Source organism: Vicia villosa, linkage group LG2, assembly GCF_029867415.1.
Source record: "Vicia villosa cultivar HV-30 ecotype Madison, WI linkage group LG2, Vvil1.0, whole genome shotgun sequence".
Classification (NCBI taxonomy): Eukaryota; Viridiplantae; Streptophyta; class Magnoliopsida; order Fabales; family Fabaceae; genus Vicia; species Vicia villosa.
The window spans coordinates 219,985,203-220,003,348 of NC_081181.1; the positions used below are offsets into that span (position 1 = coordinate 219,985,203).

Genomic DNA, 18,146 nt, shown 5'->3' on the forward strand with positions numbered 1-18,146 from the left:
ATAAATATTTCATAACTATTTGAACGTTTTTTTTCAATTCAATTCTGTAACTGTTTAATTAGGATCATTCACTCATTTATTATATTATATTATATTTAATTAATACGTTATTATTTTTTTTATTTGTTATTGTTCTATTCATATCCAAATCATTGTGTATATAAATATGTGATCATGGTTTATCATCATTTTCTACAAAACAAATCTTTGATGGTGATCTTTTTTTATAATGGTTTTTGTTTCCCTTTACATATATGTCTTGCATTTAGTTTGTGTGGCATAATACAGACTGAGTTATTCTATTACAAGTATTTAAATTCTCTTTTTTATTGATATTATTTTTTCTATTTGAATCAGGAGAAGATGATAAGTTTGTGTTTGATCATTGCTGCTTGGAAAGTCTGCAGATTGGTCACTTATGAATATTTTTATTGATGTAATTTTTTTATAATTGTTCAAATAAATAGATATATCTTTATCCCTAATATCTTTATTCACCATATGGTTACTATTGTTCCATTTGTTACTATTCTATTGTAAATTATTTGTTACTATTGTTCCATTTGTTCTTTCATTTACCTTTAACGTATAAATTATTAAACTAATAATACTTTTAACCTCAATCTAAAATTTGATCGTGCATATGTTCCTTAAGGTAATATTGAGAAACTTTATGTGCTAAAAATATGTTTGAAGAATTCTGATTTACTGGGGGTTAAACACATAACATTCTGAAAGTAATAAGCCTGTAATAAGTCTTTGGAGTATTCTGATTAAGAATTTACAGCTGAATATAGTTTTGTTATTAGAATATCTATTATTGTTTTATTACAAAAAAAATGTTCTTTTTTAGGTTATTGTATTTGGTTTCAATTTCATATATGGCTTAACAACTAATAATTATTTGGTTATTTAATTTTCTTTGTGTGATGTTCTTTCACGTGATTGTGTTAGGATCGAAACTATTAATGATATTGTAATGATATGTAAGTTATTTGAATATTTAATTTTTTATTACATAAATTTAGATGATGGTAATTATATCTTAAGTTTGTATATTTTTTAATTATTATATCAAAATAACATGTCCGTTTATATAATTTTTGGGGTCATGCTAACATGTGCCCTTAGGGCACATGTTAGCTTTATCCTTTTTGTTATTATAGTTTAGATGTTTCTATAATTTATATTTGTTTTCGATTAATAATTAGATAACCATTTAAATTAGAATAATAATAATTATTAAAATTATTTCTTTATAAAGTTTTTGTAATCTCGATAAAATCAATTTTTAATTAATTTTTTAAAATAAATTTATAGTCTCTAAAAATAATATCAAAATCTACCCGCAAGAAAATAGGGATGCAATTATAGTTAGTGTATAACGATACCATTTGTCCAATATTTACCATAGAATCCGTACAACTATTCTCTTCTCTCAAAATATGAGAAGCCACAAAATTCATACTATTAGTGATATTAACACAATTGACCTATCGGTTCCGAACTTGCCAAGACACAAAATTCATACTATTATCTTATAAATTTATAAGATAAATTTTACGATTTCTTACAAATAAAGGTCTACATATTTTTGACTACGTAAGTGGTTATAATATAAACATGTGTTATTTAATCTCTATATTATTAACTAAAAAGAAAAAAAATTAATTTATAGTCTTTCGCATTAAAAAATTAATAATAATTGCAAATATAACCTGAATGGCCTACAAGATAATTTTATATCTACATAAAAATTTATATATATATATATATATATATATATATATATATATATATATATATAGTTTTATTTATAATATACTCGTGCGAAGCACGGGTTTTGGCAATCTAGTATATTAAACAAATGAGAATGCACACAATTGAAGCGAAATAACTTATAGAATCATTAATTTTGAATTGAAAGTAGAGTAAATGAGTAAAGACCCATTTTAATCCCTCATAATTAATATTTTTTCAAATCGATTTTTTTTCTACTTTTAAATCATAATTAAGACCGCCAGGTTATATTTTATTTTTATCTGAAAATATCATAAAAAGAGAAAATTGGTTCCAAGAAGGAATTAAAATCAAGACATTTGCCACATCCTAGACCTTTATCATTCCAAGAAGGAATTAAAATCAAGACCTTTGCCACATCCTAGACCTTTATCACTAGACCAATGGAATTTATCGGCATGATTTATAGTAATATTAAACAATTCTGAAGTTAAAAAAAAAAATTTATACCCATGGGGTGCCAAATCCAAGTCCCTTCAAATTAAATGCTAGTCAATTTACTGTAAATATAAAAGGTAATATAGGAAGGGTGAATGAATTATATTAACCGGTATTAGTGAATTTTCTCGATTATGAATGTTAGCAATATTGTTCTAATTTTTCCAAAATTGTTATGAATGTTAAAACATTAAAAATAAATGCAGAAAAATAAAAAAAATATCAAGATATACCATGGTTCACCTTTCTAAACAAGGATACTCTAGTGAAGACCCAATTTTCAAATGTTAGAGTCAAGTGAAGGCCCATTTAAATTTAAGGTATCTAATGGAGTTTCATATCGCCCGAACCTAAAGTGTTGTCTCGAATAGGGAGATACCTTTATATCGCCAAGGAGTGGCAACGAATGAATATCGCCCAAAGGAAAATATAGCATCGGCCCTCATGGAGTTTCTTATTGCCCCGTCATGAAAAATATGAGATAAAACGTCATGGAAAATATGAGATAAAAAGTTTTTTGGAAAGAGTCTCATATCGCCCCGTTAGGAAACATGAGATAAAACATTATCCCGCATAAATGTGAGTTCAACAGTCCACTATTGACTGGACTGGGTAGACATAGGCAGTGATCTTTTCCAAGGAAAAAATCTAAAGTTTTTAGTTAGGGACTACGCTTTGGACAATGTTTGGAATGGGTCACGTGCCAGTAACTTGAATGGCCGGTAAAGAGACGGTTCATTGCACTTCATTCACTTCTCTCGTATCTAATGGAAATTTGAAAATTGTACTGTCTGAAGATTGAAACTCGTAAGCACCACATATAACAGAAACTCCAAAGTTCATTCTTTGATCCGAAATGAGTACTAAGTCTGGTCCAACTTCAATGGAGGTGTGTGGGGTCCTAAGTCTTAGTAATAGAAAATTAATCTAGTTTATCTGCTATATACCAGCTGTCTTATTGGGGTGCTCATAGCCATAGGGGAACAATTTCTTAGATAGAAACAGCTTGTTAAAAAAAAAAGAAAAGCCAGTCCATAGTAATTTCCGTAGCATGTTCCAACAATTTACAAAAGATATATAGACATGCATGTAATAGTTATATATAGCTACTAATACTATTTAGATTTGATTTCAGACCCAAATTCCCTTTAGAAAGGGAGTAACAGAAACATCATCATCTTCAAATTTAAAAGTGTTGAGGAGATCAGAACAGGACTCAGTCACAAGCTTCAGACCCAACTCGTCTTCAATATCATCAGAAGCAGATATAAGCAAAAACTCACATCCTTCATAGTTGAGAAAGTCAGGCGGGTCAGCTGGCCCAAATCTAACATGCCCCAGTTCTCCTTGAAGATGAGCAGGGAACACCGCCTTGCGTTTCTTTTGCAAACCAGCTCCACCTTTTTCCGGATTCTTGATTTGAATTATGAATGATCCCTCACGTTCAATGTTGAGTTCTTGTTGAGGTTCGTTCTTCTCACCTTCACCTGGAAATTCAAGCTTGTAGATCAAATGAGTGTGACTTGTTTTTTTCCCATCCTCCTGTTTGTGTCTTAATATGCGGTATATGCCTTCTCCCAAGGCTCTAGCATCACTATTATGTCTATGTCCTTTAGTTGAAGTTTCATAGTCCCCTCCTCTAAGAGCATTCTTGACATGGTCTGCATTAGTGGTAACCATTTCAACAAAACCCCAATAAGGTCGACTTTTCTCCTTGGGATCAGGTAGCTTTTTCCTTCCCATTACAATAAAACGAAACAGTGGTTGATTTTCAATGTTTACTTCCTATTATACAATTGTAAACAAAAATTCATATACATGAATTAATTAATTTTACATACATGTATATGATATGAGATAGTAGAAATAATTTAGACCACCTGGGTGGCACTGGCACCGGCACCGTTGTTGTTGGACTTGGAATTGTCTTCTTGCTTCACTTCCACCGGCCTCTCACCAGACTCAGGTCGCATGATGATGTAGAGTCGCTGGACGTCATCAGCACTGTGAGCTTCTTCCTTGCTAACCTTAGGGCGGTAGAAGAAATATATCTCTCCCCTTTCCTGCGTGCGTGCGTATTTTTGACTAGTTGAGAATGAAATGTAAAGAGAGATAGTATAGTAGAAAGAAAGAAAGAAAAGAGGAACCTGAATTTCAATCAAAATGTAAAGAGAGATAGTAGAAAGAAAGAAAAGAACCTGAATTTCAATCAAAATGTAAAGAGAGATAGTATAGTAGAAAGAAAGAAAGAAAAGAAGAACCTGAATTTCAATTTGGGGTTGTGGTCGGATCTTCTCCTCTTGGCCCTGTCCCATTGATGAATGATGATATTGATGGATAACAATTCAAAACAACTCATTTTCAAGTCTTGTAGTTCCACAAAAAGAATAGAATAAGACACGTAACGGAAACGAGAAACCTCCCGTGGCCGTGGCCTTTACACAAGGAGACACGCTCCAGAGAGCACACGTTCTTTATTTCCAGGGGTGCCAAATGTCTACTAAAAAATAACAAAGTTGCAAAATTCTTTTTTAAACTTAACCATTTTTTGGCCCAAAATTTCACTATTTTTAAAATAAAAATATAAAATAAAAAATATTTAATACTGAGTAAATCAGTTTTACATTGTCATAGTAAAATCATATTTTGTACAAGTTTCTATTTTTTTTTAAAGCATATATAAATTAATTTTTTTTAAGAGTTGTGATCACGTAAAATATTTTTTATTGACAGTGCATTACGTTTAAACTCAATAAAAAATACGTAAAATTATAAGATCACGAATCTAAATTTTAACTTTATAAAAAAAAGTCTATATTCTAAAATGAAAGAGAAAATAGGTGATACTGTCAATAGATCTTTAATTAAATTATTCTTTTATTTTAAAACAATTTTAATAACATGACAAATTGATAATTTTCTATTAGATGATAATGTAAAATTATATATTTAATTAAATTATTTTACATTATCGATCCATATCCATTAAACTTAAAATGAAATACTATAATTTATTATTTTTAAATTACAATTGACATCTATTATAAACTTATAAAATTTGAAAACTTATTTTATGTAGTTACGAACAAAAGATATCCAATTTATATAAAAAAAATATGAAATCAGCTACATATAATTTATTTAATTTTAATTTTATAATTAAGAATTTAATGGAAATACACTGACAGTGTAAAGTAGTTTTACACTGTTAGTGAAATCCAAACTGTTAACTTTTGTAAACGTTTAAATTACATATAAAATATTTATTTTTAAGAATTGTGATGTATTAACTGTGTAAAAAAACTTAGCACTACCTTTAAGCTCTATAATTAAAGTGTTCCGTTAAATCTTGATAATTTTATAAAAACATGTTCCGTTAAATCTTTATAATTTTATAAAAACATTCAATGATTAGCAACTTGTTCACCTTAATAATAAAAATAAAAATTAAAGGCAAGTCCAAAATTATTATTTTTGAAAAAAAAATAGAATAGGCCAAAATTGCTTAAGAGTAGATAAAAAGCATCAAAATTTAAAATAATAAATTAAAATTTTGTTTCAGTAAAAATTCAAAGTTTAAAAATGTATTTAATCTTTTTTTATGACAAGCAAAAAAACATAATTATTTATTAAAATAATATTTTAATTAATTTATATTCTAAAGACATAAGCTAAAATAACTTCACAAAACTAAGTGGCAATAAGAATATAAACTAAAATTTTTAAATAACATTGAAAAAGTAATATTTTTCTATAAGTTTATAAAAGTTGAAGTTTTTATAAGTTTATTAAAAAAAATTATATATTTTTTTCTTATAGTTTAATAACAATTTCAAAAGAAGTAAGATATTGTAAATTCAAACTTTCTATATAATGCTATATCATCAAATCAAATGTTTATGCAATTATTAATTGGGTTGAATTAATAAATATATTTATTTTTTAATTTAAAAAAGTTATTGCATAATTTTTATAGTAATATTAAATTACTCGACATATTCCAACTCAAAAATAGAATAGAAATTGCTGTACAAATATTATGTTGTGTACATCCGAGGGCTACTTACACTAGTATACATATAATCATCTCACGAAGGATGGATATTTACACAATAATAATACACATATTCCAAATGCCTGCTCTATGTTCCTTCTTTTCTAATTTCATTTACGTCTCTCTCTATCTAGAACAACAACATGTGTCGTTGTTTTTCTATATTACAAATCATGTGTTGTGTGTTGCCAGTGGTAGCTTGCTGCATAATGTATATAATCTGTTTTAGCCTAAGGATTTTCTTCTATTGTTGGAGATGGAGGAGTTGGTGGTGGAGTTGAGCTTCCTGAATTTACTAATAACTGAGGGTCGCTCATCACCTCCTGCAAATTAAATCATCACTTATTTTGTTAATATTTATTTACTCACTCATTGCATCATTATTTAAATTCAATAATCAAACAAACCTGCTGCACAGAAGCTTCACTATGATCCGGAGAAGTTGCATCATTAATACAAGTCATGCCTCCTCCTCCTAAAAATATGGGACCCATATTTTCATCAGCAAACTCTCTAAGTTTAACAAGCTTAGGCATCACTTCTTTTGCAAGATCTGGCCGATCCTTTCGCCTCAGTTGTGCGCACTCCACCGCTATAGTCCCAAGGGAGACGGCTTGTTCAACAGGCCAGTTAGAGACACATGGGTCAAGCATGTCCTCAAATGTCCCGTTCTCAATCGCCTGCTCTGAATGGTGAGCCAAACCCATTGGATGTCTGCCAGTCAATAACTGTAGAAATATGATCCCTAGAGAATAAACATCTGACTTCACTCCAAGCATTCCTGTTTGCTGATACTCAGGATCAATATAACAGAATGTTCCTGCTGCCGATGTCATGCGACACTGTGTTACGTTATCAGCCACTGCAGGGACTAGTCTTGCCAATCCAACATCACTAATCTTACATACATAATTCTGGTCCAGTAAAATGTTTCCGGGTTTCAAATCACGATGCACCAGAGGTTCAGGTTTGGTCTGATGCAGGAATAGCAAGCCTGTCGCTATCTCTGCAGCAATCCGGAACCTCAACTGCCAACACAGAACCCTATCCTTCTTTTTTCGAGTCAGACATTCATCTAAGCTTCCATTTGCCATATACTCATAAACCAATATACCATACTCTGGACACGCTCCTAAAAGAAGCACCAAATTTGGGTGACGCATACAACTCAGTATGTCAACCTGCAGACGGATACTATCTATTTATTAGAATGCTCGCTAACATTTCTCATGCTAGTGTATAGAATTAATTTGATTACCTCTTGTTGAAACTGAGATTTCCCTTGAGCTGCATCTGGACGTAAAACCTTGACGGCCACTGGGGTGTGATCAAGGTAACATTTATAAACAGGGCCATAACCACCTTCCCCAATTATTTGTTTTTCAGAAAACATGTGTGTGGCTACTTCAATCTCCTCAATAGAGTATCTCCTATATCTCACATCAGTTTGGCCTAAATTATCCAATAGCTTCCTCAGTTCCTCCGTTTCTTTACAAGCTTTCACTTCAACAGTTGATCTTCGTTTTAATTCCACGTTTGCAATCTTTCTAGCTGCTTCAGCTGCTTCCATGGCTGCCTTACTTCTTGCTTTCTCTCTCTCAGCAATTGCCAGCGCAGCTTCTTGGGCCAATTCTGCCTGTTCTAATTTCTTTTCTTCCTCCATTTTCCAGTGGCTCATCTCCATTAACTATTATATGTAGCAAATACCAACCAGTCACAATCACAATAATTAATAACATATCCAATCTATAAAGAAAGAGAAGCCGGCCTATCAAATTTTACCTTATGTTGTGCTGTAAGTGCTTCTCTGCATGCTGTACTGTACATATCCATAGTTTGTTTTAACTCAAGCTTCAGCCTCCTCATATCAGCTTCTGCGTCATCCTAAATGGTTTGCAAAAGGAGGTGGGTCGCATTAGTATTGCCGGCTACTTTGATTCTACTTAATTGGTAAAATCGATCTCTAGAAGATAAGGTCTATATAGGCTCTTGATATATTATGATATCGATATCTATCTAAGTACGGTTAATATTGTTTTTAATAACATTGATATATAATCATTTGAGATTTGAGATCACATATACATCCTATCATACATATACACATGTGCTCGTTAGTTAGAAAGTGCAATGCTCACCAAGGTGTGAGATGAACATGATGTTCTACCGCTTTCAAGTGAAAAGGAGGTATCTGGCGAACCGGGGTCATTGAACTTGAGTCCCAATCGATTGGATCCAAAGCTACGATCTGAACTGGTAGAAACTCGTGAAGTTCGAGCGGAATCCATGTAATCGTAAATAGAGGATGAACAAGCACTGCTCGGCCTCCCAGAGCTTACAAATGATATGTCTGTATCTGATTCTGTGAAGTCCATGCATATCATTCCACTTGTGCCTCTTCCTGCTCTTCCAAACGTAGACCTGCAGGAAACCAAACCATGTTATATATATGCAGAACCATTCAACAGAGAAAAGGAAGAACCTTATATGCGTGGAATTGTTTTTCCAAAAGAATACTTACTTCATAGATTCATCCTGCCAGCCATGAGGTTTCATTGACGGTCTATCTGTAGCATACATAGCATATATACACGTTATCAAGGCAGGACTACAATAAATAAATAGCATAGTTCTTTTAATTTACAGAAAGAAAAAGACAAACCTCTCAAATTCATACGTCTAGAGCATATCTGCTCCGCAGGTTGATTTATATCATGATTATTAAAATGTTTATTTATATGAACGAGAAGTGGAGAGGTATGTGGAGCTTGACGAGAAGCCGTCCGAACAGATGAGGGTTTGCCCTTAGATAAGACATAAACGGTACAGAAATCTGGCGCCCCCTTTGATATACTACTTGGCGTAGTTGATGTCTTAAATCTGCACAAAAAAGGAGGTCTGCTCAAGTTTAAGAAAGGGAGAAATAATGGAACATATTGTGTTATTGGCATGACAAGATGAATGTCCTTACTCACCTGATAAATCCGTGCCTTGAAGGTGCACCAACCACCAAATTCTCAATTGCAGCATAAGCGACATATTCGGTTACTGCCTTGACAACATCATTGTCCTCAAGTAGAACGTCAAGACAATTTATCTATCAAAATTTATAACAAGAAGTGATATATAGTAAGCAATAATTGAATGGAAAAAGTAGTAAGGATGAAATGAGAAAGTACGTACATCTTTTCGCGTGCAATAGCAATGGAAAGTAAGAAAGAGATCTCTAGTAGCATTATCAATTTGGTTTCTTTGTGGAGATGCAGAAGCAGCACTGTTAACGTTACATACAATGGCGTCCTCGTTACCTCTTGAAGAAGAAGAGGAAGAGGGATGAGAAACATGTAATAGAATAACGGTTTGGCCTCGGGTGAGAAGAGTATCAGCAGCCCATTTAAGAGCATATTGGCTACCTTTATCTTTATCAATGGCGACGGCAACCAATCCATTACCAGCTCCCTTTTTAATAGCAGAGGCTGGTTTAGCATGATTATGATGATTATGATGATGAACCCACATACTATGTTTTTGTTTTTTTCTGCCACACAACACTGCTCTCATCTCATCTCATCTCATGAACCACGCACAAACCTCTATTCTTGTACACCCCCCACTAATTAGGTAACAAAACCGTTTTACAAAATAGTTTATATTAACATATCCATAATTTATGCACAATCAATCGATATTCTCCTATTTTTGTTAACACAATAACAAAATTATATATTCTACTCTCTTTCCGTTCCTAACGGACAACGGTCAACCAATTTATACTTCTAAAAACACATTCATCTTCATGAGGTGGGTGGGGTATATTTAAATTTTTAATAATTAAGAAATGATAGTTTTGATATTAACTTACAAATAAATTTGTTTTTAAATATTATGATAAAATTGCACTAAATATTAAATTTAGTAAAAAAAAATCAAAAATTATTTAAGATGCGAGAGTTCTTATAAATTTATAGGGTAAATTTGATAAATATTTTAAAGATAATTAATTTTTTGTCACGTATAAAATATTCAATATATTTAATTGATATTTGAGACATTTTCTCTACCCCTTCTTACTCTGAAGAAACAGGGAGTCACTTTGCAGAGGTCATAGAAATTGGATTTGTATTTGATTTAGTTATTTTCACAAATAAGAACTTAAAATATACTTTACTTTTTATTATAAATTTTTATATTTTATATTTATTTATTTTTAAAAAATAAATTTTTTTATGTTATTTATAATCAGTAATATGAGCCTGAAGTGCTCGGAAATTCGAATAAAACTTATTTAATGATATGAAACATCATGCACATAATTTCATTGTAATGGATAAATGAACACTTGGAAATAATTGTTTGAATTATATGAAAAATAATGTATGAAAGAGGTAATTAAAAAAATGAACTATTTTGACTTAAATACATCCCATTATACCTCTTTGATTTTATGCAAAATTTTAGAAAAGTTTCATGACCATTGACAATGTTTAGGAGTAACAATGATTCATATTTTTTTTAAATTAATAAAATTGTGGGGGTTTCAGACTGCCACAATTTACGAACCAATGTGTTATTTCTGAAAAAGTGAAATTATGATGGTTTCAAATTGCCACATTTTACAAACCAGTGCGGTATTTCAAAAAACCATGACATTGCGTGGTTTTCAAAATGTCAAGATTTATGAAAATACACTTTTCAAACATATTGAACATGACAATCGATTAATCTGAAGGAGCAATCGATTGCTTCCTTTGAAAACTTTTTTTTTGTCTTTGAAAGCTATTTAATGATAACTTATACTGCATGAATGATGCATGGAAGTTTAGAAACATTAGAGAGAAAAATATGAAAGATTTTCTAAGCATCTAAAGCTTATATACATATGAATTGCCATTGTATTTTAATCGTCATGATTCAATCTTGATTTCCAAAGCTTATGAAATCTTGATACTTGATTCCAATCTTTTTCTTCTTTAATCTTACTTCTATGTTAAACTTTTATCTCCATAAAAACTAAGCTAATATAGATGAATAACATCTTCTTCATAATAGAGGCACGAAACATATGATGTCCTATAGAAAATTGATTAATATTCACATAATCAATTATGGAGTAAGGATCACTTGAGTATATTGTTGAAGAGGGTGAAAGCTTAGATAGGCTTATTCCTACAATAGTGTTAGTCAGAAAGTTTTGTAAACCCACATACGATTGTTTCAAATGTAACCTTATCCCTAATTAAGGTTGATCTGATGTAGTTGATGAACTTCAAGTCTCACTTGTCGTGTCAATAGATATTTTCATAATGGATTGTTCTTCATTTGATGAAATCAATGGGATTTGTGAATCATTTTCAACATTACTATGAAGTGGCACAATGTTGCATACTTACATTGTTTTACCCTCTATTTCATTTGTGGTGTTCTCAATTTTATCGTGACATTGATTTGGTTCATCCACTACTTTAAATAACGCATCTAAAGTCGGACGCAAAATGCATTTTATCTCGACAATAGAAGCGAGGTAACTAAGGTCGTCATAAAAAGTAAATTCTTATCACCTCGGTGTTTAAAACATCGAGGTAAAATTCTTTGAGTGCATGGGTTCGAACCCCGACTTTTGTTATTTACAAAAAACTAGCAGTTTTTTTATCTTGGTTTATCAGAAAACCGAGAGGTTGTTAATTTTATTTAATAGAACTCGTTACATTGTTACACAGAAGGTTAATAAAATAAATTGTTTATAAACTAATTGATTGTCCATGAAGATCATATGTTAGATCTTCAATCCCTTGACATTTTATGCAAGATCAAGTGATGAGAAAACATTTTCCCCCAACAAAAAAAAGGGCTAGTTAAATTAATTTCTCCAATATATAGATTTTAGATCTTCAAATCATAATTTTAGTGTAGATCAAATGTTGGGTTCCAATATGTTTTCATTTGCTTTTCCTTGCATTTGTTTATTATATGAACAAAAGAAGGGTTAGATAAATAAATAATTTTATGTTCAAATAACTATTTAAGAACAAAAACCTTAAACCTAAATAATTTTCTGCTCCTGCAATCCATCATAGAGAACTCTTCATGACAAAGTCTTTTGTAAATCTTAAAGTGAATGACAGTTTCAAGCGCCTCGTGATATTGTATTATCAATTTTTGATATTCAGATTGCTTTTATAACAAAAGTTATTTAGTTTTCATGCGGATCACTAATGGTAGTGTTTTGAGTGTTGATAGTCATGAAATGGACGACAAGGATTTGATTAAAGACGATGACAAATCTTCTTAATATTAATGCTAAGATATATCCTCGACTTTTAGGAACACCGAGGTGCAATATATATATATATATATATATATATATATATATATATATATATATATATATATATATATATATATATATATATATATTAAAGTCACATTGTTTACAAAGAATATTAACATAACATCAAGTATTTACAACAAATTTTGAATACTCTTTAAAATAACAAAGAATATTAAAATAACAAGTTATTACAACGAATTCTCACTTCTGATTTGATGTTGCGAAAAAAATCTCTAAGTTGCATTAGGCTTAGTGAGATTACCAAATCTTTGTTCTTTTGAATGAATATTTTCACTAAAGGGAGCTTCCTTCATTGTCTCCTTGAAGGAAGAAAGAAAAAATAGTTTACAACAAAAAGAGAAGGGTGCTTCCTTCATTGTCTCCTTGAAAAAAGAATAATTTTTTTGCACTTGCAATCTATCAAATGAGCAAAAATACAGCAACAACAACCACACCACCATCACTACCAACAACAACAAGAACATCAACACCATTATAATGTATCTTCAGAAGCAGAATCTTCTTCAGATTCTGACTCATCTTCTGATCTCCTTCAGACTCAAAATCACCTTCAGATTCTGACTTGTCTTCAATTTTAGAGTCATCTTCTGACTCTGACTCATCTTCAAAATCTTTAAAGTCATCTTCTGATTATGACTCATATAAAAACACTCATTCAGAATATTCAGAGTTATCTTCTCCCCCTTTAGAATCACAAAACGAAAATCTCACAGGTTCCTCGTTATATTCATAAGCCATTAATAGCACAGGTTCATCATCAGAATCTCCTCTGGCTATTTTAGCTTCTTCTTTGTTTGACCAATAATCTTTAGCAAAGTGGCAAAACCTATTACAACAGTAACACTTAACCATTCTCTTGTCATACTTCTCCTTTTCTTTCTGATGTTTCTCATTATTAGAATACAAGACTTCTGAGACCTACTGTCATACTCCAAAATTTTCCCATCATATTTCAAGATACCTTGGCTTAAGCAGTCTCATCAGACTCACATGACCTTCAATCGCTCAAGACTACACAAGAAATAGGCATGACTATCTGTCTCCTAAGCAACAAGCCTACAACTTTGGTTTTTCTTCTTTCAAAGAAAACAATATTTCTGATACCTCAAGTCCCATGGCTTCCTATAAGCTTCAACGAATCATCATATCAAGTTTCAAGCCCTGGTTCACAAGATTGCTCAGTCAAAAGCTCAAATGATCTACAGTCGACTAGTTTGACCTAAAAGTCAACTATGGTCAAATCACAGTCAAGACTCCTGATTTTTTGTCAACATTAATATTTTGAAGTAAAATTCATCATTTGATCAAGGTTTGATCATGATTCATCATGAAAAGCTCAGAAATCATCAAACTTGAAGTTGCTAAACTAGGGTTTCTAGGAGAAAGTCAACCCAACTTTGACTGGCCATAAGTCTCTCATACTTCATCCAAAATTACCCAACCAAAGCTCATTCTCAAGGAAATTCAGTTCTATACAACTTTGATGTTGGGCCCAAGTCTCAGAAATGTATCATTTGAGAGATAGAAGCTAATACATTACAGGTCCTTCTAGAAGCTCGCAAAAAGCTGTTTTTTGTCAGGAGCCATATCATCAAGAAAACATCTCCAAATGCAAAAACGGTTCCAAAGTGGATTTTAGAGGACTCTTTAAGCTTTCCAAAAAGTATTGGATCATATCCATATGATAAAAAATGAGAGAGATATGCTTAGTACAAGATGGTCGATTTTCAAGAAAAGCATGATACCCTAAATGGTGAAATTCATACTTTTGATTATTGTGCCTTGGGTTTTGAACTTCCCACGTGACACTAAACTTAAAATAGGCCCAAGGATCAATTGATATTAATTTTATGGTTTTATTCCATTTATTTTTTAATTTATTTATTTAAATTCAATTTAAATCAAATAAAATCAAAATAAAATCATAACTTATTCTCAAGGACCATGTGATTTATGTTCCAAAGATCTTGATCAATTCTCAATCAATCCAAAGGTAGAGAAAAACGTGGGAAAAGTGCAAAAAATAGAATGAGCTAAAAATATGATTTTTTTATACAAAATCAAATCAAAATTTTTCTCAAATCAAAGCAATTGATTCTTTCCATTTTTTGGGACCTAAATTCATCCTTTATATATACTTGATACATTCACAAGGAAGAGAGGACGAAATTGGGAGGAGGCAGCCAAGCATTAGGGTTCCCAAAAGAGTAAAAACTTCTAAATTTTGGTCAAGATCGGTTTTGGAGTTCTACCTAATATCAGTGCAAACAAAGGCCGTGATCAGACTCCTGGGGATCACAAGAGTAAGTTTAGGTCTTCCTCCAAGGTATTGAATCCCTGGAACACGTATTCTCGCGCTCACCAACAAGGTATGATTCCTTCTTTCCAAATCTCTCAATGCATTCACTTTCCGTGCCATGTGACCTTTGTTTTGAGTTGTGTTGATAGTTTAGAGTTGTTCTGGGCCATCACATGGGAAATTTAACGCAAGAATTACATAGTGCCATTATTGTCATCAAGTTACGAAAAGCTTGCGGATCACATGAACCAGGGACCTTTTTGAAATTCTGAGCCAATATTCGAACTCCTGAGAACTTTTTATGTAGAGTAGGTAGTTCTTTTTCTGCTTTGACGTGTTTTTTAGGTACCGCCGGAGAAGAGGGCGGAAACCACCGTCCAAGGTGGCTCACCTGAAAGTCAAGGATTTAAAGGAGGTTTGATCGTCGACGTGTCCAAACCCTCTTATCCGATTGGTCCGTTTGAATTTCAAAACACATGTGTGGCGCAATCATCCATTCTAATTCGTCCATTCAAATATCTTGGGTCCCACGCGCTGCTTTTCTTTTGAAAATTCCCTTACTAATCATTTTTATACTTAAATCTTTTTTAACTGTTTGATTAACAGGTAACACTTATAGCACAGGTGGTGGAGCATGAAGATTACCAACCTTGCAGACCTGGGTTCGAACCCAGGGTTTAACAATTGTTTTTTTAAAGATTCTTTGCCATAGATCCATCGCTTCTTGCTAGCCCAAACGTATCGTGCACCTCCATGCTTCCATCCTTGGATCTTTGTAGATCTATATCTGAAGGACCAGAGGATGATACCCCACGGTGCACCCTCAGGGGGTGACCGTACCAGATCCAGTGACCCTAGTTTCTTTGCTTTTAAATTGTTTGTTTTATTTCTTTTATTATAATTTGCAACTAACCCTTTTCTTTTTTTCACCATTAATCAATTAACAAAAAACCATAAAAATTAGGATTAGATTTTTTTGTTAGGTTAATCTTTTTAAGTTTAATTATTTAATAAAAAAATAATTAATTTAATTATGTTTTCTAATCATTTTTAATTAGATTAATTAGGTTTTTCAAATCAAATTCTTAACTAAGTAGATTAATTAGGATAAATAATTAGAATTAGGATTTAAGTTAATTTTAGGAAAATTAATTAAAATAATTAGTGTATATAATTAATTAGGATTAATTTTAATTTAATAACTAATTAGCTTAGGTTTTCTTACTATAACCCTAATTTCTCTAACGTTCGACTCTCGATTCTTCTTCTCCCTCTCTAAATCTCTGTGATTGTTGCATGTGTGCTTATTGTTGCTTATCTTTAAAATTCTAGAAATCGTTGTATAGGTCGCAAGTTTTTTTGTAATAGCGTAGATTTATTTCCTCGCACATTTAATTTCCACATTTTAATTTCCTGCAAACATATCTGTTTAGATGTATGCTTATGTGTGTATGGCAAGACTACTTAATCATTTGTTAGCTCACTAATTCCAAAAATTAAATATCTGAATCTAACACACTCTTTGCACACACTCACCTTTAGGGTTCCCCCTCTTGGTTGCCTTCGATTAAAAGGTCGTGTCCCTCGAATATAGAGGTACCCATTAGGAAAAGTTCTGACGATTAAAAATCATCGCAAAGATTATAAGTCCCTCGATGACCCTCGATGTTGCCTATGAATATATGATCTAGTCCCTCGAATGGTTGCCTACGAAATGATGATTATCCCTTCGAAATTGCTAAAGGTACCTCTACTTGTTGCTTTCAACGACCTCCGATGACCCTTCGATTGTCCCGCTCATCCAATCAATAGGACTACCTACCCCGAAAGGTAAGGATAGCCCCATCTCTCTTAGAAGAGTAAAAAGCATAGAAAAATATCAAACTTATGGGAGTGTTTTTAAGTTGCTTAGCTCAATTAAAAAGCTTTTCGCACCTCTCTTTCAAAGACTAATGCTACGCTTTTAAGCTAAAGTCCTTATACTTCTTTTCAAAACAAACAAACAAACATGAGCTAAGAAAATTAAGAGCCCGTATATAACTATGGATGAAAAGGATGCTAACACCTTCCCTTTTCATAATCTACTCCCCGAGCCCGTTTTTCTTAAAAGGTCCTTTTCTGTTCTTTTTGTCTTTCCAAGATATTGGATAAAAAAAAAGTCGGTGGCGACTCTTGCTCACCGCAACATTGTTTGCTTGCGAAATAATAAAAGTCAGTTCTCCCACCGTATAACACCTACCATATCTTTTCTTCTTCTGGTCTTTCTTGACAAAAGAAGCTTTCAGAGCCTGCTCAATCTCCCTCTTAGAGGTTCTTTCAATCATACGCAACTCTTGCGCCTCTAGAATGCTTTGTATCTCTTCTATTCTCATGAAATCCCGATCTTTAGAATGTTCAATTACTACAACAATGTAATCAAATTAAGAAGTATGAGACCTCAATACCTTCTATATGATTACTTGTTCAAAAAGGGTTTCTCCACAAGCTTTCATCTAATTAGTGATCAGAATCACTCTGGAGATGTACTTAGATACCTTCTCGTTATTCTTCATGTTGAGATTCTCTTACTGCTTTCTCAGGGACTAAAGCTTCACCTTCTTCACTTATGCGTCACCACCGTAACACCTAATCAGTGTGTCCCACGCAACCTTCGCTGTTGTCGAATCAATGATTTTCTCAAACACGTTCATATCTATACGCTGATGGATGTAAAATAATGCCTTCTGATCTTTCTTCCTTGTATCTCTCTGCGTTTCTCTTTGTTCCTTTGTCGCATCCGCTAAAATCGGAACATAACCTTCGGTAACAAGCTCGGGAACATCTTGAGCATCGAACAACATACACATTGGAATCATCCATCTATCTCAATTCTTTCCATCAAGCACCGGAAGTTTTGTATTCAAATTACTTCCACTCATTTTAACCTTGTACACGTCAGTTAGATCTCACCAAACACAGTGTTTCCTAATCCCGCAGAATCAAAAAATGTGATTTTGTTTCAATTTTGTTCAAGATTCAACATGAATATAAGAACCAAAATCAATCATACAACGCCTCACCGTTTCACTCTTATTTCCCATGTTTCCCCGTGGATCCGGACTGGAGCTCTAGATACTAATTAAAGTGCACAAGGTAATGAGAGAAAGCAAAAAGGAATATTATATTCTTTGTAAAATGACGACTACAAAAGATGTGATATGATTAGG

At 32.3% G+C, this 18,146-nt stretch overlaps 2 protein-coding genes across 7 annotated transcripts; both read right to left on the reverse strand.

The window, feature by feature from the left end:
* Window positions 1-3,244: 3,244 nt before the first annotated feature.
* On the reverse strand, window positions 3,245-4,658 carry LOC131648282 (uncharacterized). 5 transcript variants are annotated; one of them, XM_058918062.1, is made up of 3 exons: window positions 4,500-4,658; window positions 4,119-4,301; window positions 3,245-4,023 (listed from the first exon to the last, which is right to left on the reverse strand). In XM_058918062.1, the coding sequence occupies exons 1-3, from the start codon at window positions 4,551-4,553 to the stop codon at window positions 3,370-3,372; spliced, it is 891 nt and encodes a 296-aa protein (XP_058774045.1). In that variant the 5' UTR covers window positions 4,554-4,658; the 3' UTR covers window positions 3,245-3,369. The 5 variants fall into 5 exon arrangements, with proteins under 5 accessions (XP_058774045.1, XP_058774044.1, XP_058774043.1 ...); XM_058918061.1 differs by having other exon boundaries at window positions 4,116-4,301; XM_058918060.1 differs by having other exon boundaries at window positions 4,116-4,323; window positions 4,500-4,613.
* A 1,576-nt stretch (window positions 4,659-6,234) lies between these two features.
* Window positions 6,235-9,896, reverse strand: LOC131648284 (U-box domain-containing protein 35-like). Of its 2 annotated transcripts, none has more exons than XM_058918065.1 (9): window positions 9,476-9,896; window positions 9,268-9,389; window positions 8,955-9,172; window positions 8,814-8,859; window positions 8,431-8,713; window positions 8,075-8,176; window positions 7,551-7,979; window positions 6,700-7,473; window positions 6,235-6,615 (listed from the first exon to the last, which is right to left on the reverse strand). In XM_058918065.1, the coding sequence occupies exons 1-9, from the start codon at window positions 9,851-9,853 to the stop codon at window positions 6,523-6,525; spliced, it is 2,445 nt and encodes an 814-aa protein (XP_058774048.1). In that variant the 5' UTR covers window positions 9,854-9,896; the 3' UTR covers window positions 6,235-6,522. The 2 variants fall into 2 exon arrangements, with proteins under 2 accessions (XP_058774048.1, XP_058774047.1); XM_058918064.1 differs by having other exon boundaries at window positions 8,955-9,190.
* Between the last annotated feature and the right edge of the window lie 8,250 nt (window positions 9,897-18,146).